The sequence below is a fragment of the Helicoverpa zea genome, chromosome 24, assembly GCF_022581195.2.
Source record: "Helicoverpa zea isolate HzStark_Cry1AcR chromosome 24, ilHelZeax1.1, whole genome shotgun sequence".
NCBI lineage: Eukaryota > Metazoa > Arthropoda > Insecta > Lepidoptera > Noctuidae > Helicoverpa > Helicoverpa zea.
In genome coordinates this window covers 8,083,825-8,107,594 of record NC_061475.1, presented here as the reverse complement: position 1 = coordinate 8,107,594, position 23,770 = coordinate 8,083,825, and the positions used below count along the sequence as shown (strand labels likewise).

General features: G+C 37.5%; 1 protein-coding gene across 1 annotated transcript; it reads right to left on the bottom strand.

Moving 5' to 3' along the window:
* Window positions 1–11,212: 11,212 nt before the first annotated feature.
* LOC124642192 (acyl-CoA Delta-9 desaturase-like) lies at window positions 11,213–15,232 on the bottom strand. The gene is made up of 6 exons (XM_047180504.1): window positions 14,651–15,232; window positions 13,411–13,552; window positions 12,949–13,079; window positions 12,332–12,537; window positions 11,897–12,075; window positions 11,213–11,478 (listed from the first exon to the last, which is right to left on the bottom strand). Exons 1-6 carry the CDS (start codon window positions 15,230–15,232, stop codon window positions 11,213–11,215), a joined length of 1,506 nt encoding a protein of 501 aa, XP_047036460.1.
* Between the last annotated feature and the right edge of the window lie 8,538 nt (window positions 15,233–23,770).

Genomic DNA, 23,770 nt, shown 5'->3' with positions numbered 1-23,770 from the left:
CTGCCTACTTAGCCACGAGCTCCCGGTACATAGAACCTATATAAATAAATAAAGGAGCAGGTAAAAACGTGAGACTCAACACGTGTACTGTAACTTAAGCCGAATGCTTCTGTTCGAGCCATTAACTCTTTACTTGCGACACGGATATAGTCACACTGGATGTGGCACTATCTTCTTATAGAACTTTTTTCTTACATACTTTAAAAAGAATGCCTTGTCTGGAGTGTTCTACTGCCGGGTCAATGTGTCACACATCTCGGTCCTTTTAATAACAATAAAGCCTTCACGAAAAACTAATAATCCGATTAACATTTTGTAACACATATTGTACACAGCGCCTAAGAAAGAATATAGGCTACTTTTAATCCAAGTGTAGGTACCAATGAAAAAAATCTAATAGATGGTACTTTCTGAAATTTGCGCGTTAAAATAAACAGAATTCAGTTTTGTATGTAATACCTTTTTGTATGGATTTGTGCTAACTGTAATAACATTTCAGTTTTTGAAATAATCTGAACCATTTTCAGTTTTACTTTGTTTAACTTTTTGTATTTGGTTTATTCAATGTAGCTTTTAGCTACTAGCTAGCTACTAGCTAGCATTGCTTTCCAAGAGAACAATTTATTAAAATATCTATAGTATATGAAAATACCAATCCAACACAGAATTAAGGAATATTAACGATTCCTAGAAATGTTCAACTATTAAAATAGTGAAGAATTGGTACTATATAATAATAATAAATAGTTTATTTGCATTAAACAAGCATGTTTAGCTAAGATGAACAAAGCACGCAAACATTTTAGGTAAACTAAACTAAACCATTTAAGTCATATAGTATCAGTTTGAAAATTATTTCAATGATTTCAACATTATTTTTCATAGATTCTTTCATAAAAAATAGGTTGAGAGTGTTACTACGTATCACAGTTTTCTTTTTTGTTGTTTTTTTTGCTTTTATGGTTTCTTTCTCCACCTAACGACTTTTCACTGAAAATAAACTATTTATTTTTGCAGGCAAAAGTACATTTTGATGCTACCCCATAATTCACAATATTTCTAGCATAACGGCTATAAATAACTGCAACCAATCAATTGAGACATAGTTACAAACTCCTCTTTATTTACCGTTGAAAATTTCCTTTAATTAACAGCAAACAAACTTTGATTAAAACAATATCTTTACACCCCAATGAATAGTCTGAAACATCTCACCTTTCATAACGTGACAATTATCGGTAGTCACAGCTCAATTTGCAAATGAAATCGTTAATAAATTCAGTCAATTCTACACTAAGACCATTTAACCAACCGGAGGCGCCATGAGTATAAAACTCTGTCACAGTCATCTTTTTGAAGTTGATATTTGAATGAACGACTTGCGCCATTATTTAATGACTATATTTAATTGAAGCATTAGACGGAACTTCAATTGAACAAGCGTCACTCAACGTCTAACAAGTTAGCGGATAGCATAGACCTTTGCATCGTCAACCAGATGCTTGCTTCATCTCTATGTGAAACCTGCCTGACAATTGACGCGCAAAAGCGAGGCAACGCAACAAACAGTGATAACTCACTCATATATTTTCTATCACATCGTTGCGCACGCACACGAAGACATTGACAAACTTTGACACTCACGTCATGTACGAGTGTGATAATAGGTACAAATAGCGAGATTTGGCATTTTTTTACACTTTACGTTTCTTATAGAAAAAGTTTTACACACACAATGTATGTACATAAGAAAATGAGCTGCAATCTCGTGCCTTTGAAACAGGTAAAAGGCACGGCCAAGGCGTCTCCAGTTAGTAAACTTCTCTAAGAAATGAAATCGTTAATAAATTCAATCTATTTCCACCAAATCATTTTGTAAGGAATTTGTGTCAAACCTCTGGAATTTATTTTGAGTTGGACAAATTCGGAAGGGTGACGATTTCTTCCCAAAAGCCCTTTTGAAAAGGTTTTTCTCTTTGCTCGAAAAAGTTTTTTTTTTTTTTTTTTATTGGCGAAAAATTAAACGGTTCAATGCTTTTTGTGAGGAAAAAGTTTTTTTTACTGCCTTTTGCTGTTTATTTTTGAGTTTTGATTTCATATTTTGTTTATTGTAATTGATATTGTTTGCAATTTAGAAAATAAAAACTATATATCACAAAATTTGAGTATTCACTAAAATAACTGCTCAAATTTTTCATTCATTTAGTGAATGTTCAATATGTTCATGTTACGGAATCGCACATTTTTGAGTTTAAATCTAATATAGGTATGTATTTACCTGTTAAGGATATTTTTACATATCATTAGATTTCACATAAAACAGTTTGTGTTAGACCTCAGAATAAATCCATAAATATTTTTTTTCTTTTTTTTGCACTTATTTCCACAGAGATATCGCAAAATTTTACTATTATGTCAGACTATCCCATCATTTTTTTAAATATCATGCCACATCCAGCACCGTATCTTCTTGTCTCTTCACTATTTCCCTCATTACGACAGTCTCAGTTCACAATCAAGCGCCAACAGCGCTGCCAGTTCAAATCTCATAGTTCCAATTCCTTTGCACCTTACTCCTTGCTTTACCGGGTTTTAATTTCAATTTCATTCCTTTATTTTCAAACGTTCTGGAATGTTCTTGGAGAAAACAATTTGGGTTAAGTTTGAAAAGGGTGTATTTTGTTTTGGTTGCGTGTAGAGTAAATTTGTAAGGATTAGTATGACGTAATAAGGTCCTTCCTTTTTCCATTTTAAGGTTAAACTTATATGGTCTGTTTGTGGATGGCAGACCTTATCATCATGAATTATTTCGCTGGCATTTAAATATCATTAGCAGTTGTTACGGGTAGTTCGAAGCTAGAAAATCTGACAACCAGTCTTAGGGAACCAATCTGAGTTGAGTAGGTTAGAAAGTCAGTCGCTCTATCGAAAACATTGATACTCAGCTGTAATATGATATTACACTCAAAGCCGAGTGCATCATACGTCGGAAAAAGGCTAGGTAGATGATGTGTTTATTTAAAGTTAACCGTATTTCACCTGAACAACATCCGTTACAAAACTATACAATAGACCACAAAAGTCAATGACTGACACTCATTCAAACGTAGTGGTTTTTGAAACCAATTCAAACGCACACCGAACGGTTTCCACTAAATCGTGGTTGTTGTACAAACATCGATATATGCTACCGTATGTTGACTTCTAACAAACATTGCACTACTAGGTACCGTTCAAAATATTTAAACTATACTGTCCTATGGTGTACCAGATTTACTCGAATTGTATACAATTTTCATCACAATCTTTATAAAAATCGTCTCAATATTAATATTTTATTTACTTAGATACCCTTTTGCCTTTGTTTAATAGTTTCTGAACCCGTGGGAGCTATTTCGCGAACCTGGCTTGATAAATGCGTTAACTAACACAGAAATATTTTATTGCGGATCAGTGGTTTTTGAGATTATACTTCGGCCGTTCAGAGAATGCGTTCCTGACACCTATCAGTTAGTCACGACTAGTGATGGGCACAACATAACACTGAGTTCGTTACCGTTCCTTCAAAATGAACCGCCGCATTATTTTAAGATTATTTTCGTTTTAAATTGGCGGAATCATTTGTTTTATATTTTAGTTATTTAAGTGGAAACCAAAAAAAGGTAATATTCATATAATAAAATTGTTTTATTTATTCTTTGTTACAAGTACATTGAATTGAATGTGCGAACAGAATATTAATCAGACTCCGATTTGCTTGAGGAGGTGGTGTCTTCATCATCATCTTCGCCTACATGTATAATTATATTATTATCAATAACAGAATCAATCCTGATATCTCGGTCTAACAAAAGCCGGGTAATCAAATAAAAACAGCTCGAAAACACTTGAAAAACGTGGTCTATGCGCACGAAACGACAACGGACGACTGTTTTAGCGTCACAAAATGGCGGCCCATAACGCCATTTGGGGTTACCATTTTTAATCTAAGTATAAAAATGCGGTTTGGTCATAGTTTTATTTTTATATTTCATAAACGTTATAATTAAGTCTTATAGTCCATTATTTTCCAATTCTTAAAAAGAAAATCAAAACGTATTATTTTATATTATAACTGTATAAGAACAGATTACGATACTTGCCTGTTATTTTTAGCACAGCACTACAAAATATAAACCGCTGACATAACCTTGTAATAGCGCAGTATAGATTTAGAAAAATATTGTTTACCAAGTTATTTGACACTCAGTTTGGCACAAAATTATAACATTCATTGATTATTGATATAATAATGTTGTTTTAATGCTCCTCAATTGTTAAAACGGTAAACAACCAGCAAAAATATTTTTATCGTAACTGCAACGCCATTGCAAAGTTACGTCGTCAGTTCAATCGCGACGTGTCAGGAACGCATTCTCTGAATGGCCGAACTATAGCGTGTTCAAACAGCCTCTTTAACTTAATAATATTATAACTGTTTGAAAAATACCTTTAACTAGAAAATATCTTTTCCAGTGATCAAATATTGTGGGAACCGGCCTGGTCCTCTAACGTATTTCTTTTAGTGATCAAATATTGAAAACAGTCCTATCCAAGATTCAAATCTATCGATCCTTTCAACAATCCGGATCACCTCCCAGTTTTCAATTGCAGCTACTTGATTTAATTCGCATTGAGGATCGGAATTCCGGACTGAATTGAGAACCCTTTTCAAAACTATTATTGTCGATGGCTCTTTAACAGTGCTGTAGTTTTGGGCTGATAAAGTTACTGTGGGTTAGCCTTCAATATCTTCATGTTATTGAAGGTTAAAATTTAATTTTCATTGCAAAAAAAGATCTTCGGCTCATTGAATTTTGTTAACGTCAGCCATCTACAAAACCACGAGGATAGCAATTGGTAGCAACTTATGGTAGCTGGTAGCAAGTAGGTAACAACTCTCTACATGTATTTCGAGGGGATCGGTGAGGAGTGACAGCGATTGTGACGGTAATCGAATTTAAGTAAAAACACTCTCATCTAGTAAAGTTTTCTTTTGTTAAATGAAAATTAAAAACAAAATAGAGACTCTTGAAGAATACCCAGACAACTCCAATAACCGCAAAAAAACACCCAAACCCGTCTTATTACCTAAAAACTATCAAAACTTCCAAGCAACCAATTTCACAACTTCATAACTACTTATCACCTGAAAACTGCAAAACTATTGCACAGCCATCCGAAAGATTTCAGGTCCAACAGTTTGGAAATCTTTAAAGAAATTCCAGTTCATCCATTCCACTCACTTGCTTATATTCGAACCAGACTTTCTTAAGAAACGTGTTCGGCCAACCGGTTGATTTTCGCTTCAGAGAACTGTAAAAGGTACCCACTGGTCTAGTGAAATGTCATTGTGAATTGCTTTGGGAATTATGTTAATGTAACTGTTTGGTTAGATTCTTTGTCTGAAGGGTGTTAGGTTAGTAAGGTTATGAACAAACGAGTCTTTGTAGGATAACTACAGTGGCGAGGCGTCCATATAAGCCGATTCCCATCGGCTTCCCTTTCGAATTTCAAGAAAGAAGCATAGGTATAAGTTATAATATAGGTATAGGTATAATTAATATAATCATTTAAACCACACAATTTAAATATGTAGGTATAACAAAACGCCTACCACCGTAAAAAAAATTGGCTTCCTCCTCCATACAAAACTACGCTTGCGTGACGTCATCCACGCCGCGCCGCGCGATGTTCGCGGCATATGGGCGAGCGGTAAGCCGGCTCACGGAGCGGCTTCCAGCCAATCAAAACTCGCGAGTGAACGAAAAAGAACGCGTCAAGAGTAGAGTAGCTATATCTGTCTACGCGCGAGTGACAGCGCTTAGAGCTCTCAAATATGTAAACAAACAAATCAGACAAATTCACTCTCATTGTTCTTATTTTGTTTTAGATAATATCATTAACAATTTGTTCGTTGAATTATTTAATTGAATTTATTAGTGTGTGTATCATTTGGAAATAACATAGTTCGTGTGTGTACAATATTTTATGTTAGTTGAAGTGTTTTAGTTACATTATGTCAACATAGATGGCGTTGTGCATTTTTATGCAAATCCTGAATCGCGCTGTTAAGATTCTCCGCGATTTAATGACCCAGACAGTTGGGAATTATTTTTTTGAATTCACCAAGTATATAATTTTGTTTAAGTAGTTGGCTGTATCATTACTCCCTACTAATCCCCGCGTGACCTGGTACTCAGTACAAGAAGTACAGTACTACAGTGTGTGTACCTAGTGAAAATAGAGATACCTACGTTGAATTGAGTTATTTTGATACGTAGACAGTTGGCATCAGGTTTCTTTTTAGTGTACCTACTTTTAAAACGTAACTAGGATAGCATTTATCGCATTAGACTGTTTTCCGACAGATTATTTACTTTAGGAAGGAACTTATTTTTCAAGGTTAAGTTTTGAGAATAAAAACGTGTTATAAAACTCGGGCACGCCGCTCGGGTGAATTACCTACCAATATTACGTCTATATTAAAATTACTAACGTCCTGACGGATAAATACCTACGATAAATATCAATGGCTAACAGGCCGTTGTAAATTAAATACTTAAAATGTATTGTTTCTAGTGCCAAGTTTTCTCAGATTCTAGTAGTTAATATACCTAACTAAAGATAATAAAGTTTTATAGATATTAATAATCTGCCGAATCCCTCGAGAAAACATGTTCAAACTATCAGTCTCTCAGTCAGTGCTAAAAGGTGAACAGTTTTTTTTTTGATGCGGCTTCCCTATTTCATTAAACCACCCTTCGCCACTGGATAACTAGCAGTTTGCCATAGTCCCACCCGCATCTCGTCGATACAAAAAGTTACCTAGATTCGTTTAAGACTATTTCGTGTATCAACACGTTTATGTACACATTTATTTACAAGTACTTCCCTACTTTTGTTATAAAGCAAAGGAATTTATTTGTAACATCAGACTAATATCAAGGACTCCGGGGCGGATTTGAAAAATTATTTCAGTGTTAGTTCCAATTACCAAGGAAGAATATAGGCTACTTTTATCCAAATGCATGGAGTTATCAATACGGGATGTAATTGAACTAGAAGAAATTAGTTTTATACATAACACAGGGAATATAATTTCCCTAGAACAAAGAGACCTCAAGACCTTCCCGGCTGTCATTGAACATCCTTGGCAGTCGTTACGGGTAGTCAGAAGCCAGTAAGTCTGACACCAGTCTAGCCAGGGGTATCGGGTTGCCCGGGTAACTGGGTTGAGGAGGTCAGATAGGCAGTCGCTTCTTGTAAAGCACTGGTACTCAGCTGAATCCGGTTAGACTGGAAGCCGACCCCAACATAGTTTGGGAAGAGGCTCGGAGGATGAAAGAGACCTCAAGGGCAAAACTAGTACTACCCAATAAATAACATACTACAAGAGTCCCTAAACCCTTCATATGAGTAACGATTCGGTAAATTAACGTACTTCAAGTTATCGCCTATGAAAACTATATTTTATAGTTACTGCACCCTACCTGGGTATTTGCGTTAGTTATTTTATTATTGAACTGGGCTTTGCACGGGTATAGCATAAAAAATACATAAGGTTACTTATATTTTCCCTACCAAATGCTATGAAAAATAATCTTGTTTCTTATTTGTTTTGTGCAATGCTTTTCGCGGTTGTTGCGTGGATGGGTGATCGTGACCATGTAGGTCATAAGTAATGAGTTCTTGCGTGTTTCAGAGGGCAAAATGAATTGGAGGGTCCCGGTAGTCAAATGTAAATCGAAATGATTAAGATAAATTAACTAGCTTCCATCTGCGTCCCGTGAAAACTGCTTCACTCACTTGGATAAAAGGTTAAGCCGTTAGCTTTTCCCAAATTGGTCCAGTACTCCTAAAGATTAGCGCGTCGAAGCACACAAACTCTTCACCTTTAAGTACCTATATAAGTGCATTTATTTGTCTGTCAACATATTATTTATATTTTTAAATATTAGATTACAAAAAAAAAAAAAAACTTTTAAAAATATAAAAAATAGATGGCCACCGATATCGGGCACAGGGTCCAAGGTACCGGTGGTTAGGGTCCCAGAGACAGAAACCTCCTCACAATACGCGCCGTATCAAGGAGTACTGCCTTCTGAATCAATCCCTTGATCCAGCCGCCCAACGAGAGCCTCCTGAGGTCTGTTGGTCGAGGCTCTTGGCTATTAGACCATTGGCCGTAATGACAATCGGCACAATAACAGCCGTGTCGACATCCCACATGGCGACAACCTCGTGCGCTAAGTCAAGATATTTTATTTGTTTCTCTTTCTCAGCTTTCACTAAGTACCTATATAATATTATTACAGATTTGGTGTGAACACAGATAAATACCCCGAGGTCTGTAACAGTTCCCTTATAATCTAAATTCATTGGTAACAGCAAGAGTCCTCATATTCAGTCAGTTATCAACATGACCCAAAACTGCTTGGCAAACATTAATTAGCGTCTGAAAATAGTTTATTATTCCGTTACAGTAGTTGATGTAGGTTCGGATGTCCCAAGGGATCTCATTATTTTCATAATTATGTTGTCCACTAGACTTGTATAATATGAGTACTGTTAAGGCTGATTACACATAACACCACTGCGAATTTAATGTGGTGCTTTACGTTCTTTACACACAACGCCGCAGCAGTAACGATATTTCAGCTAAACTTGTACAAAAATGTTTTATTTCATGAAAGCGGGTGAGTCATACTTGTGTGTGTAATGTAGGATGATTGGTAAATTAGCGACTGATACGTGGTTCCACTCATTATTATAATCACCAAATATTTTTTTTTTACCATGCACATTGTTTTGGGGTGACTCGGTCACTACTGCAAAGACAATGCAAAGACATTTCCATACAAAAATGTGGCTCGCCCGCTTTCGTGAGATAAAACACTATCCGTCTTACCACAAAAACTTGTTAACGTCAGTTTAAGACTTGTCTAAAAAAATGTCAAATTATGACGTTGACATATGGTTCATTTTGAAGCCACATTTTTTTTAGACAAGTGTAAAACAGTGGTTAAAGTTTTTGTAGTAAGGCCATATACATTTTTGCTAAAAGGAACTATCGTCGAGTGTGTGAAGTCACAGTACGTATCGACGAGTCGGTCCTGCAGTTTCCCAAAAGTACGAGTTCAGTTGAAAATACGCTGTCTGTTCGGCGTAATGTGTAAACGCCCTAACCGAGTAATAGTATTTTATAGTAGTTCTGAGAAGTCTAGACCTCGAGAGTCCTTTTATTAAAGATGAGAACAATCACAACAATATAACAAAAGCGTACCTAAGTTTGTGTGTATATTTATTACTTCTTCACGCGCAAACGGCTGAATAGATTTTAATGAAATTTTGACTCAGTTTCAGGTAGTTACCATACTACGGGACTATACTTGAACTCATGAAATATTTTTTTCACGCTCAGTTCCATAGGTAAAAAAGTATTCATACTAATATGTTATTCTGGCTGATGTATTTAAGCTGTTTCATTTCACCTCATCGTTGCATCAGAATTTGTTCATCGGTTTGCGCCCAAATAAGTACTTAACAGAACGTAGTCTCACAAACTTTTGCATTTATAAAATTTGTAGGATAGTGAAAACGACAAGTTTTAGGAGAGTAAAACTCAAGAATATTTTCAAAAACCCTCAAAGATACACAAAGATCTGATAATAATGTTGCTTTTTTTCTTTTATTACTAAATCAACGTGGTATAGAGATATCTGTAAATAAATTGGCACAATAAAATTTTATGATACGAACTACTCATAATAAACGGGAAGATAGGGATGGGACACTTAGGGGATTATGATTATCTTTAGTAAAACGAATAGCTGCTTTATACAATTTATTGAACATAGAATTAAATGTTAAATTAATCTGTTTGAAATAATGTTTCAACATACTGGTAACATACATTATGCAATGTCAGAGTAGAAGTCATTTGTGAAACTTTATCCACCAAAAATTCTGAGAATATAAATAAAGTACTGTGTGCACAATTATTATGGCTAGTAATAAAAGCTATATAAAATATGCTATAATCTGTTCCCCAATAATAGAAGCTATTTTGATGTTATTAATTATATCAATACTAATAAAAATGTAAAAAATTACTATATTGATATGTATTGACTCAGTCAATAACCACTGACGAAAATAAATAACTTGTAGTCTTATACATAACATAGCAATTTATTATTCCTTAAAAAACCTGATGACCCCGTTACCAGCCACCGTACATGCTCCACAAAATAGCTACCACTTTAAAACGAAATAAAATTCCGGAAAATTTATCATCCCGTGCCACCCGGAACATTCAAATCCCGCCCCGGGATTACGTGTAGCCCAACACTACTTTTGTTGCCGTAATAAATAAGAATCCGCCTGGTGAATTTTAGTATACTTTTTACAGTTATAACATACTAAGTTTACAACCTTTGGCCTAAAATGAGATTTTTTACGTCATAAAATTATATGAAAAAAATATGAAGGGTAACTCTAGTCGAGGAGATTTGACACGCTTTTACAGCGATGAAATAACTTAGAAACAACCCTTATATGAAACCGGCTTTGAAATTAGATTTTTTTGTTTAGGTACTTTATTGATAGGTATTCTTCAAGATCCAGGTTAGAGTTTATAAGCTTGTAAATAGAAACAGGTCTTATGAAGAAATTCCATATAAATTGTTCGCTTACATTTGTTAGCAAACAAAAAATGTAGATACACGTATCTGTGCGAGTCCACTACTAGCATACATTCGCGTAGGTACAAGGTTTGCAGTTTCGAGGACATTTTTTAGAAATGTTCGCACGCATTTTGTTACTGTTTTTTAGATTAGATGCAACATTTTCTGTGTGTGATGACAGTGCCGGTAGATTCTCACCTTTATATTATAAAATTTAAAACATAGCCCATGTCCAGCACATAGAGTGTTTTTTCCCTAACAGTGAAAGAATCATTCAAATCGGTTCCGATGCCTATTCGCCTCAAACAGACATACAAACGAACATTCAAATCATTCCTCTTCATAATAGTAAAGAAAACGTATGCTATGTTAGTTTTGGGATAGGTTGATGTTTGTCTTTATCTATTTATTCGCATGATGTTACCGTGCTGTAGAAATATAAAGAATGGCTGAATATAGGGTAATACAGTTTTGTTAATCATCTTTCATGTCATGAATTGGTTATTCAAATATTGACAATCACCAGCTCTCTTCATCATGGAGCATACCATCTCCGGAGTGGCTTCTTTCAGGTCATAAGCCCAACCTTGTCTAGCCCACCAGCGAATCATGTTGGTAGACCAGTTGAACTGATCGCAGAACTCAGCAGCCTTGAAGTCGAAAGGGAAACTGTGGTGGTAGTTATGCCAACCTTCTCCAAATGATATTGATGAGACGAACGCGTTTTCTTTTGGTATGATGGTTTTGGAATGTTCCAAAATATTAATAGGTACATAGGGTATTTTCATGTCAAAATCCTGCTTAATATTTCTGCTGTAAATGTGAATAGTAGTGTGATCTCATAGTGTCACCACAGATTACTATAGTTACTTGTGTCACCCACATTTTCTTAGAAATTCGAACACCTTCGTGAATGAAGTTCTCGAGAATAATAATTTCGGTTTGGGTTAGAAATGAAAACAAACCAACTCTTTACACTACAAGTTTTAGTTTACACGGATTGACTCCTTGAAACGGCGCATATCGTGTGGAAGTTTCTGTCTCCGGGCCTTAAACCTCCGGTACTTTGGACACGATATTGGTGGCTAAGTATTTTGTTATTTCAAAAAGTAGAATATATATTTGTGGATTAATAAATGGAATAATATGATAGTATACATACTTATTATAAGGCTGGTATCCATAGAGATGAGCAAAACTGTTGACTGACAGCTCAGCATGGAAGACAAACAAGAATCTGATGAAGGCTTGCCAAGCTACTGCACACTTCCAGTCTTCATTCCACAGATATTTGTTCAGGGATATCGGCAAAATATAGCAGAAGAATAACTTAAGAAACGTGTGGTATCTGAAAATGATTAAAATGAAGACTTATTAATTCCTTTGCACAGGTTTTCTTAGGAAATAGTGCACCTTTACATCAGCTAATTTTATATAAATACTGATTATTCTCAGGATTTTAGGGATGTTTATACTTAATTCCGGCTTCTGGTCATAATGCACCTTTTAAACTATACATATTTCATATAATATAACAGCATTTAAAACGACGAAGGAACGCTGTCATTAGTTAGAAGACATTTGTGATCGAAAGATATACTGACTTCTTCTGAAACATAATAATATCATCTTCTTCAATATCACTCATGTCGATTTTCTTCCCCTGTTTCTTCACTTCTTCGTTCTTCTTCATCATGAGCCAGCCGATGTGTGAGAAGAAGAAGCCTCGGTTCGCATTGTGAGGGTCGGCGTCTGTGTCACTGAACTTGTGGTGAAGTCTGTGGTCGCGGACCCATTCGTAGATAGAATTCTGGAGTCAAAAATGTACCTTCCACATGTACCACATGAGCATTAGAGCATATGTTGCACACATATGAGCCACAGGGATCTATTGATCAAGGGGTCGAGCAATGTTTGGTCGATCCGTGGACGAGTGACCACCTTGTGACAATTTCCTCTTTGTTTGCCAGAAATGTCGAGAATGTATGACAACCAATCTTACCAAAGGGTTTTGGGTAGCCTAGGTAACAAGGTTGAGGAGGTCAGATAAACAGCCACTCCATTTAAAACACTGGTACTCAGCTGCAACAGTTTAGACTGAAAGCCGACCGCAACATAGTTGGGAAACGGCTACGTAGATGTTAGTAGACATATTATAAGAAAGTAAATATTTCATAAGTCAATATTTAATAACCTTGCTCTAAAAAAAAATCTTACTCACTTGACCAGCACCACAAAAGCATATCACTAGAAATATTTTCAATGCTGGAACCGCTTTGTAAGATCTATGCGTGAACAATCGATGGACTCCACAAGTTATTCCTGTAGCATTGATACAGTACATTAGGATGGCTGAAACGAATTACAAGAAATAAATATGAAACATACAATCATCCGAACTGAGAACCGCCTTTTTAGTTAGTCGGTTAAAAAACTCGAAGCGCTTTGAGTAGACCATGAGATACAATCAGCTTTGATCATATTATTTTTTTCATTCTTAACTTTGAATTTACCTCTAGAAACTCTACCCTACTTTATGAATTTTAACCTGTCACTGTGATATTAACAAACCTTAACTTTTAAATAAGGAACACATTGTAGTTCATTTATATTAAAGAAATTAGAAGCCTTATAAGTCAATAGACGATTTATTTTTTATTCGCAAAGAGTATTTAACACTTACCAAAGACCACAGTTAACGCCTTTACAGGAAAGGCATAGAGCCAACACCAATAAAACCCGAAAACATGATACATCGAAATAAATACAGCATTAAACCATTTCACTTCGTTTTTAAAACCAAAACCTTTTTCTATGTTTTTTACTATTTTAAACCACATAATTATAATGTAGAAATGACTTTAAAAAAATAATTATTATTCGCTTTTTTTAACTCGTTTGTTACGTGGTTGTAAAGACAAATACTTTTATGAACTAGAAGAAAAAAAAATATATTTGTTATTATTGTAATGTGAACTATTAGGTATTGACAAATTACATTGCTGTACGTGACAAGACTCAAATCTGTACTTGAGTAATGAGAATTTAATTCGAAGTACTTAAGCATTATTTATTATAACCATAGCTACCTAATACCCAAAAATCGATAAAATAATTGGACGTAGTTATGCAGAAACGTTCCAACCCACTGTACGCGTAAATGCTTATATCTCAAATTAAACTTGAATTTGAGATATAAGCATTTACGCGTTTCAGTTGTATTCTTTTTTATTCTAACTAGTAAAGGTACTAGAGGTTTTATTGTTGAATTATATTGAGTTTAGATAACCATATGCTAAATTTTAGGCTGTTCAATCACAATAACTCGATTTCGGGTGACTTGTGGGTTGGAACGTTTCTGCATAACTACGTCCAATTGTAAGATTGATAATAGCTTAAGTTAACGTGATAAATTGCAGCAAAAAAACAACTTACCTATGATTTTTATTTTACCTAATAAAAGCAAAATTGTCGAGTCACATTTACACATACAATACAAGCAATATGAACTCAATTCACATTATAAATACCTACACAACAACAGTAAATATTATTATTAACAACAACGTTAGTAAAGATTTTATAACTCTAACTAAAGGTACATAATCTTCCGAAAACCTTTTAAACAAATGTGTACATATTTCAAAAATTAACTGCAGCATAAAATAATTACGCAAATGATTAAGTAGTCATTATGTATGTTATTGTTGTATTATATATTAATATATATTAAATTCATTTATTCAAGTGACCATGACTCATTTTGTTAGTAACAATTTTTACTTAATTACTATGTTAGTAAATTACAACACAAAGCATCCTAACCTAAGATAACTGCCTGTATCGAATCACCACTGCAGGTCTATCACCGAAGTGGAAAGTCTGCAGCAGTGATTCATATACAGGCAGTCGAGTCTACTCACTATACAGCGCACTAAGGTGTTGGGGCTGTCCCGCACACGGCGCACCAGGGACGCGCATCTTTTCCTCATTGTTGCGTAGAAGCAGTCAATGCGAGCTTCAGCAAACATCCCTGATGCGCTGCAGAAGCGAGGCAGCCCCATTAAGACCCGGAACGCGTTATTGTATTGTACTCGAATGGCGCTGTACGATTTCTGAGTAAATGATGCCCACAGGCTGCACGTGTAGAAGGAGGTACAATAAGCACGGAATAAAGTTTGCTTCACAGCTACGTTGCAACGAGCAAACCTGCGAGCAATCATATTAGCTCGAACCGACAGCACCCTTCTTTCCCTCTCAATATCTTGATCGTCTTTTAAGATGGAAGTCAATATATGGCCAAGATATTTAAAATTATAGGTCCTCTGCAGAGCCGTACCATTCAACCTTACAGGAGGTATTGTTTTCAGACATCGACCACCAGCCTCAAAGACCATGACTACGCTTTTCTTTTCATTGTAGACGTATCCGTGATTCTTAACATAGCCTTCACAGATAGCCAGCAATCTTCTGAGACCACAAACCGAGGCACTCAGTAGAGCCATGTCATCGGCATAGCTAATGTTATTGAAACTAACTCCGTTAATGTAGCAACCCTCACGCTCTCTACTGAGCGCCTCGATCAGCTCGTTGACTTAAAGGTTGAAGAGCGTTGTTGAGCTTATCCCCCCCTGCCTAACCCCGCACTCCAACCCATACGGCTCCGATAGGGCCCCTGCCCAGCGTACATGATTGATCTGGCCTCCATACCAGTATTTAAAAATGGTAATTAAATCAGTATTAACGTAATGTATGTTTTTATTGTATTTACATAAACTTAAGCAGCATTTCATTTGTAAGTAAAAAATCTTATCAAGATTGTTTATTTTTAGACAATTGCGTACTCAAATGGAGTATACTTAGTTATTTCTAGATCTCTTCAAAGCAGCGTTTTTTCAAAGATTTTACCCAAAATAAACACTCAAAGATCTCAAGTACATAATTTAATTTTCACGCATTACAAACTCAAATTATATCGAGCCCTCCTATTACTTTAAAATAACTTTTCATCTCAAACAGTATTAATATAATAAATCTGTTTGTCCGTATATAAGTGACTGCAGTCCATTGAGAGTATCCACCCACTGCAAACTTTTAGTCGGCCGATAGTTTGTTTGGGCTCATAAATCAGTATGAAGATGAATGGTAGTAATGGCGTCCACGGTCGATTTCGGCCACGGCGGCTGTTCTCATTTAAGGAGGTCAGCCAGCTGCGCAGGACTTATTACAGTGCACAAGCATTTGCGCAGACACAGGTGCACTCCCTATTCCTTCACTCTCATAGCCCGATGGGACGGCAATCCGACGCGACCGGAAAGAGATAAGGCGCAGGACCTACATTTACGTGCTCTCCGATGCATATTACAAAGATCAGGTATCTGATCTAAGTCGGTATCAAACCGACCGAACCTAAAGGCGCGGCTCCACCGCAGTGCACGCTGTGCACGGACACGCGGCGCATTTTAGCTGCGTGTATTCATTTGTTTGACAACGTGGGTCTACGTTTCCACTGAAGTACACGAATATGACCCACGACTATGTATAGCGTGGCACGGCGCACGGGTAGACCCACGCTGACAGCGTTGAGCTACGTAACCGCTTACAACAACTGCTCTGCGATAACCGAGCTGTACATAGTCGTGGGTCTTATTCGTGTACTCCAGTGGAAACGTAGACCCACGTTGACAGCGTTGAGCTATGTAATCGCCTATTCGAGCAAGCCACGCGTGTATCAATGACGTCAATTCATGCGTAGCCTCTCCGTGGGTTGCAGTGGACACAACCACATACATTTTCTTACAAAGCGAAGCTTAATACACGTGCGTAGCCTCTCCGTGCACCGCGGTGGAGCCGCGCCTTAATATTGGAATCAAGATTTTCTTAAAAACAAAATGTTTTCCAACCATGGCGCTAACGTCGGCCGACTATTTAGTCTGTAGTGTGCATGTGTCTGACTGGACAAAAGAGGTCGACTATAATGGTATACTTGAACGAATACTTTTGAAATTCAGTACAATAATGGCCTTGCCATGGCCCGGCCTTAGAAAATTGGTCTCTATTTGTAAAGCCTTACAAATAGTTGGTGATGTAGTGGACTATGCCTTTATGTTATGGTTATGTAAAACTTGTCATGGATTGTCTATGCATTTTTCTAAAACTACATACAAGATAGGCTAGCTTAGCAGTTCCACATCCCCCCTTTTTTTTAACGACGTCAAAAATGATCAAATGATCCCGCTGTGGGAGGGAGTGTCAGACTCTTAGGGCCTTACTACAAAAACTTTACACCCTGTTTTACACTTGTCTAATAAAATTTTGGCTGCAAAATGAACCATATGTCAACGTCATAATTTGACATTTTTTTAGACAAGGCATAAACTGACGTTTAAAAGTTTTTGTGGTAAGACGGTTACTGACTAAAACTCGTGTTCCGTCGTAGGCCTTTAGGCCTTTTATGTACCAAGGCCGCGGTAACTCTTTCGAACAGTCTCACAGTTTCACATGCCCTGGGAAGTTCTTCGCGCATTTGGATAAACAATAGTCTTCCTACACATATTGGTTATTCTAAGACTAAAATATTTTTTGAAATCGACCCCGTAGTTCCTGAGACTTTAGCAAACGAACAGAATTTTCAGTTCGGCTTCATAATATCTCTTCATAGAATAGAACACAAGTTTTAAATCATTTAACCCATTCCCATCATTAGAGCCCAAAACATTTCACAATACACACAAAAAGGGTTTGAAAAGACACCAAATATTTTACACCCTCACCCTTCGACGCCAAAACCCCTTCGATGTCTGAACATGGTCTTTACAAAATTAAAACGTTTGTTTCTGCAGGACAGTCGGTTTGTGTCAATACTGGTTCGCAGGACAATTGCATTGCCTTTTGATAGGTAATATACATTGCTTTTTAGGTTTGAATGTCGGTTTGTTCGGTGGTTGCAATGCAGCAATGTATGTGGTTCTATGCTGTGGAGGGTATCTGCATGTGAGATTACAATTTTACGAGTATAGTAGCTGGTCAATATTTAATTTGAAGACTTTTTAAACAGAGTTAACTGAATATAATAAAGAAAACATCCCGATAGCGCAATATTTTTGTAGTTGGTGTTATAACAAAAAAGTCAAATAGACATTTGGCCTGTCTTTGAAAAATGTGCAACAGTTTTCTTTCAAAAACGTGTCAGTTGACTGTTTTGTTTCTTGTAGTAACCATTAAAGTTTATATCACCATAAATAACACAATATTCAAAAGGACCAGCATAAATGACCACGAATCAACCAGCATTTTGAATAGCGCTAACCGAATCCATTCCAGTGATTTGCACAGCTCGCCTAACAAAATGGCCGCCGTCTCGCCACGTGGTACCCGACAATACGCGCTAACGAGATATTTGAACTCATGGACGAAGGAAAGATCAGCGGAGATGACATAAGGCTGCCTGCCGGGGATGCGGGATTGTTCGAAAGAATTACCGCGGCCCTGGTGCATAAAAGGCCTACGAAGAAACACGAGGGATTTTTAGTCAGTTAAAGTCTGACACTCCCTCACTGCTGCTAACCCACAGCGGGAAGGTCATTTAATCATTTTTGCCTTCGTTAAAAAATAGATGCCATAAGTCACTTTTTCATTTCAAATGATGATGTCCTCTTAGCTCCCTCATATAAGGAGATTGCCGATTACGCAGGACATATTATAGTGCACAAGTGCATTCGTGAAGTTAAAGTATTTTTTTAGTTCAAATAGCAATTATATACATACAGCTCCTTCGAAATGTCAAACTAGTCGCATGATTCTGAAGAGAGGTTCTTACGGACAAGAGTCAGCAAGAAACTCCAAAGACAGTCTTTTAAGAAAAAGTTGGTCAGGTGCCTTATATGTCAAACAACAGACTCTTACTGACTTCAACCCACCATGTTAATTTTTAAGCCCTTTATGTACCAGGGCCACGGTTATTCTTTCGAACAATCCCGCAGCCCCGGCAGGATTATGACATCTCCGCTCGTTATTTGGTTCTCCATGTTGGAACGCATCTCTGCCGACTACAAATTTGCTAGGAAACGGTATTCAAATACGAAATTATAGATGTACATATTGGAAGCTGCAAGTAGTGTTTTGGTTTCGAAATAAGGGTCCATTTTGGGCTCAAAATTCGGATGTGAAGCATTGAATTTTAGTCTATTTAGGCATTTGTTAGGTTTGGTTATCCACTGCCTCATAAATAATGTAGTTTAAAAATATAACAAAAACTATTGAGAATTGATGTTTATGATAAAATATTGTTAACAAATAAATAATGGCACCCATTGTTTATACCAACTTTCTTTTAATTGCAATGTCTGCGGCAAAAAATGGTGCGGATTTTTCACATACCCCTGATAAATACGGAGTAAAGTTATTCCTATTAAACCTATAAAAATGTATGGTTATTCCTTTGTTTTTCCTGTACCTATAGGATTGTGCACAAGGATGAGCCTTCTTCGTGTGAGAGGAGGCCTGTGCCCAGCAGTGGGACGATAAATAGGCTGTAACATACAGTAACAGTATGAGCCTTGGCTGCTCCAGTTTGTTTAAAACTATATCATTTATTATGTAATTGCACTGTATTCAACAAAGATTTATCTAACGTGTTAACTTAAATTCTTTACAATTTAAGTAGGTATGCATACATTGCCAAAATTCTCCGACTTGGCAATCCGCCACCACCGGAGAGAGATCAGGCGCAGGACCGACATCAACGTGCTTTCCGATGCACGGGTGATTCGCCATAATACTTATAAAAAATAATGTACGATAACAGGGCTAATATTTCATTGCTCATAGAAAAACTGATCGCTAATGCAAACATCATCATCATCATGTCGTCCAAGCCGTATCCGGCAACGGCGACTCCTAAATGTCTAACCCGGGTCGTTGTTATGATAGGCTCTAATGTGGCTAGCAAAACCGAACTTCGATCTAAAGGTCCGGCTACATGGCACACAAAATAACTGACCATCAGAATTAACTGTGTAGTTGTAGGAGGGCTTTGGTCGGGTCTTCCGTATTTGGCGTTTGGCGTCTAGATCTTGTAAACGCATGTTCTCGTACAAATCCACATTTTTGTGAACAGTATGACGCCATTCCGGTCTAACGCGAGCGCGCTCCTCCCAACTATCTGGTGGAATGTCACAAGCCACAAGATTGCGTTTAAGCACGTCTTTGTAACGCAGATATTGCCCACCCTTTTTTTGTTTCCCGCTAGAAAGCTCGGAATAGAAAACGGCTTTGGCATCCTGCTGTCATCCGTTCGCAAGACGTGCCCACACCATCTCAGCTGGTGTTTCATGATGAGTGCCTCTATCCCGGATAAACCAGCACGACGTAACACTTCCGTGTTTGGAACACGGTCTTGCCACTTGACGGGTAGAATAGATCTAAGACATCTGAGATGGAAGGTGTCTAATCTTTTGATATCTGCCTTATAGCAGCACCAAGTCTCCGCGGCATACAGTAAAGTGGGCAAGACGATCGCTTTGTAGACTAAAATCTTAGTTTGCAGCTTAAGATCGTGTGAGTTTCAAACACGTGCCTTAAGTTTCCCAAAGGCTGCCGCCGCACCTGCTATCCGAGCTGGTAATTCCGATGCCAAGGTGTTATCATCTCGAATACGAGTACCCAAGTACTTAAAATTCGAAACTTCCTCCAGCGCAGTGCCTTCCAAAGTGACATTGGATCAGCATGGCTTCCTCTGGGTGGTTGTTTCAAGATTTGAGTCTTGCTGGTGCTTATAACCAGGCCAAATCTGCGGCATGAATTACTTAGAGAGGTCACAAAACTTTGGAGGGATTCAATAGAATCGGCCATGAGAGCAACATCGTCAGCGTACAGGATATCCAAGATTGGAAGTTTGGTTACCTGACGCTTAGATCTAAGGCGGGAGAGATCAAAAATGCTCTTATCCGTTCTGGAATTGATGTTTATTTGCCCATTGCAGTTTCTTGCAGCATCACGCATCACAGAGGCAAAGTACAAGGAAAACAAAGTAGGAGCCAGGACACAGCCCTGTTTTACGCCGCTGGTTACTGAGAATTCGTCTGAAAAGTCATTTCCATGCCGAACTCTTGCCATCATATTGTTATGGAATTGGCGTATCAAGTTGATTAACTTTTCAGGACAGCCGGCTTTCTTGAGCACAATCCACAAGGCTTCACGCGGCACTCTGTCGAAAGCTTTTTCTAGGTCGACAAAGCACATGTAGAGAGGACGATGTTGCTCCAGGCTTTTTTCCTGAATTTGCTTTACGACAAATATGGCATCTACCGTACCTCTCCCCGGACGAAATCCACATTGGGTTTCCGGGAGGATAGTTTCCGCGTGTCGGGATAGACGGGTGTTAATGACGTGGGCTAAAATCTTCCCAGCCGCTGAGAGAAGGGAAATGCCTCTGTACGAACTGCAATCGGCTATGTCACCTTTGCCTTTGTACAATTTACAAATGGAGGCATCTCTCCACTCTTGCGGGACGACTTCGCACTCCCATATTAGCGAGATGAGATCATAAAACCTGTTATTAATGTGTTTGCCGCCATATTTGTACAGCTCAGACGGTAGGCTATCTATCCCAGGTGTCTTAGCGTTCTTCATTCTCCGTAGCGCAGCAACAAATTCTACAAAGGTTGGTGGTTCTGCTAGATCTTCAGCAGTCGGTAGACTTTCAATAGACTCCATGTACAACAGGTCGGCGGTCTGACTACTGGGATTCAGAACGTCGTTGAAATGTTCTGCCCAACGAGCTAGAATATCTTTCTGGTCAGTGAGACGTTGAGTTCTCTCTTTATTGTACAATGGAGCCGTCTTCAAAGTTCGTGGACCGAAAACAGTCTTGAGACTCTCGAAAAATCTACCACTTTGCGTGCGTAGCGTTAAAGTCACCCAGCAGAAGAATTCTGTCAGCAGTAGGAATTTTATTAAGAACTTGCTTAAGTTCGAAATAGAACTTGGCTTTCTCTTCGTCTGGAGATGGCAAAGTGGGGGCATATACACTGATTAGGTGGATATACTTCTTTGATGGTAGTTGAAGCCTCAGTGTAATTATTCTATCATTGATACCCTTTGGTAGCTCCAGTAAAGTTATGCAAACATCTATAGCTCCGTATAACATAGCTTTTACAATAGTTTATTTTTAGTGCAAGGTTCAATGGTCAATCATTCTGAATATTCATGTGTATATGTATTTTGTTTCAGCAGTTTTTCTTCATTTTAAATGGTGCTGGAATAACTTGTGGAGTCCACAGACTGTTCACGCATAGATCTTACAAAGCGGTGCCAGCATTGAAAATATTTCTAATGATATGCTTCTGTAGTGCGGGTCAGGTAAGAGCTACACTGCAAACTTTTAGTCGGCCGACACTTTGTTGTAATGTTTCTTTTATTTGGATTGTTACTTTAACCGTTCGCAATTATAAGACAATAGAATCTGCAGACATTATACTGACACAAGAGGTTGACTACAATAGTAAAATTAAACAAATCATCTTGATATTCAGACTAACGATATGGCCTGGCTCACGGAGGAAGGAAGGCTAACAGAGATGCCATAAGGAATGTAGTTCTAAGTAACGTACGGTAGGCGTGATATTAAGGCCCTGCCTCATTAGGACGCCAATGGCGACGTCGCCGGCTACGTCTCCAAGCAGTTAGTATTGAAATGTATGGAACCTAACTCACTTGGCAACGTCGCCAAATTGGAGGTGTGGCCACGAACTACAGTTCCCTACGTGGCTTCTGGCTACCGTGGCAGCTTGGCGACGTGGCCACAGTAGCCACTATAATGTTCGCTGTAAAGCGCACCTCTTTCACACAGTCGCCAATGTGGTCGCCAGTCAGCGTGCAATTTCTTCAGCGACGACGTAAACAATTGACTGTCGAGACGCCGCTGGCGACGTCGCCATGGCGTCCTAGTGAGGCAGAGCTCTAAGTGACTAGAATTAACGAGGCGTTCGGGTTCTTTGTCAAATCAAAACAAATCTGTCATTTATTGGCCTTGTTGACTGATAATTTTATCATGCAAATAATATGGATTTAATGGAAGACGAGTAATTAAGTATTACGTATGTACATATTTAGTATTCGTAAGAATATAATTGATAAGATTATTTACTTTTTATGTAAATATGTGTACATTTGTTTAAGTTCAATGTAAATCATCTTCATCACCATCATCTCAGCCATAGAACGTCCACTGCTGAACATAGGCCTCCCCCTTAAATCTCCACAGATACATATTAATCGTTAATTATTATATTAACAAAAACTCCGTAAAAATTATATGCGAAAAATGCAAAATTCGCTAGGTCTAAAGTCTAAAACAATATGTTTTTGCGTCATTGTTATCATTATGCGAGCCTATTGCTTTTCAAAGCATTCCATTAAAAAAGACAAAAGAATTATGAATACATATTATAAATACATAAATTCTTTTGTTTTAAAGTCTTAGATTTTGCATAATATTTTTGCCAGTCGGGGTTCAACACAGTTTAACACTCGTTTTTTTTAGACATCGATATTCAGCATATTCTATTGGTCATGAAACATACCGTTTGTTTTGTGCAGTTATAGTTCGGCCATTCAGAGAATGCGTTCCTGACACGTCGCGATTGAACTGACGACGTAATAACATTCATTGATTATTGATATAATAATGTTGTTTTAATGCTCCTCAATTGTTAAAACGGTAAACAACCAGCAAAAATATTTTTATCGTAACTGCAACGCCATTGCAAAGTTACGTCGTCAGTTCAATCGCGACGTGTCAGGAACGCATTCTCTGAATGGCCGAACTATAACAGTTGTCAATTTTCAAGAGAAAATACCGCATGACAGACAGCAACTGTCAACAGCAACAAAAAGGCCAGGGGCCCGATTCTTATAATTAAATTTTACTTAAGCGACATACGATTCACATTCGATTGAGATCCAATCCCGATTCAATTACAATTGAAGCGTATGTGGCATTCCGCTATTTTCTCTTTGAAATAAACGTTTTTATCCTTTTC

Excerpts from the sequence above, each read along its gene's own strand:
- LOC124642192 (XM_047180504.1), bottom strand. The coding sequence starts at position 15,232 with ATGGCTCTACTGAGTGCCTCGGTTTGTGGTCTCAGAAGATTGCTGGCT. Across the intron at positions 13,553-14,650 it reads ACACCTTAGTGCGCTGTATA|GTAAAAAACATAGAAAAAGG; the intron begins GTGAGTAGACTC and ends TGGTTTAAAATA. Across the intron at positions 12,538-12,948 it reads GCTTTTGTGGTGCTGGTCAA|AATTCTATCTACGAATGGGT; the intron begins GTGAGTAAGATT and ends TTTTGACTCCAG.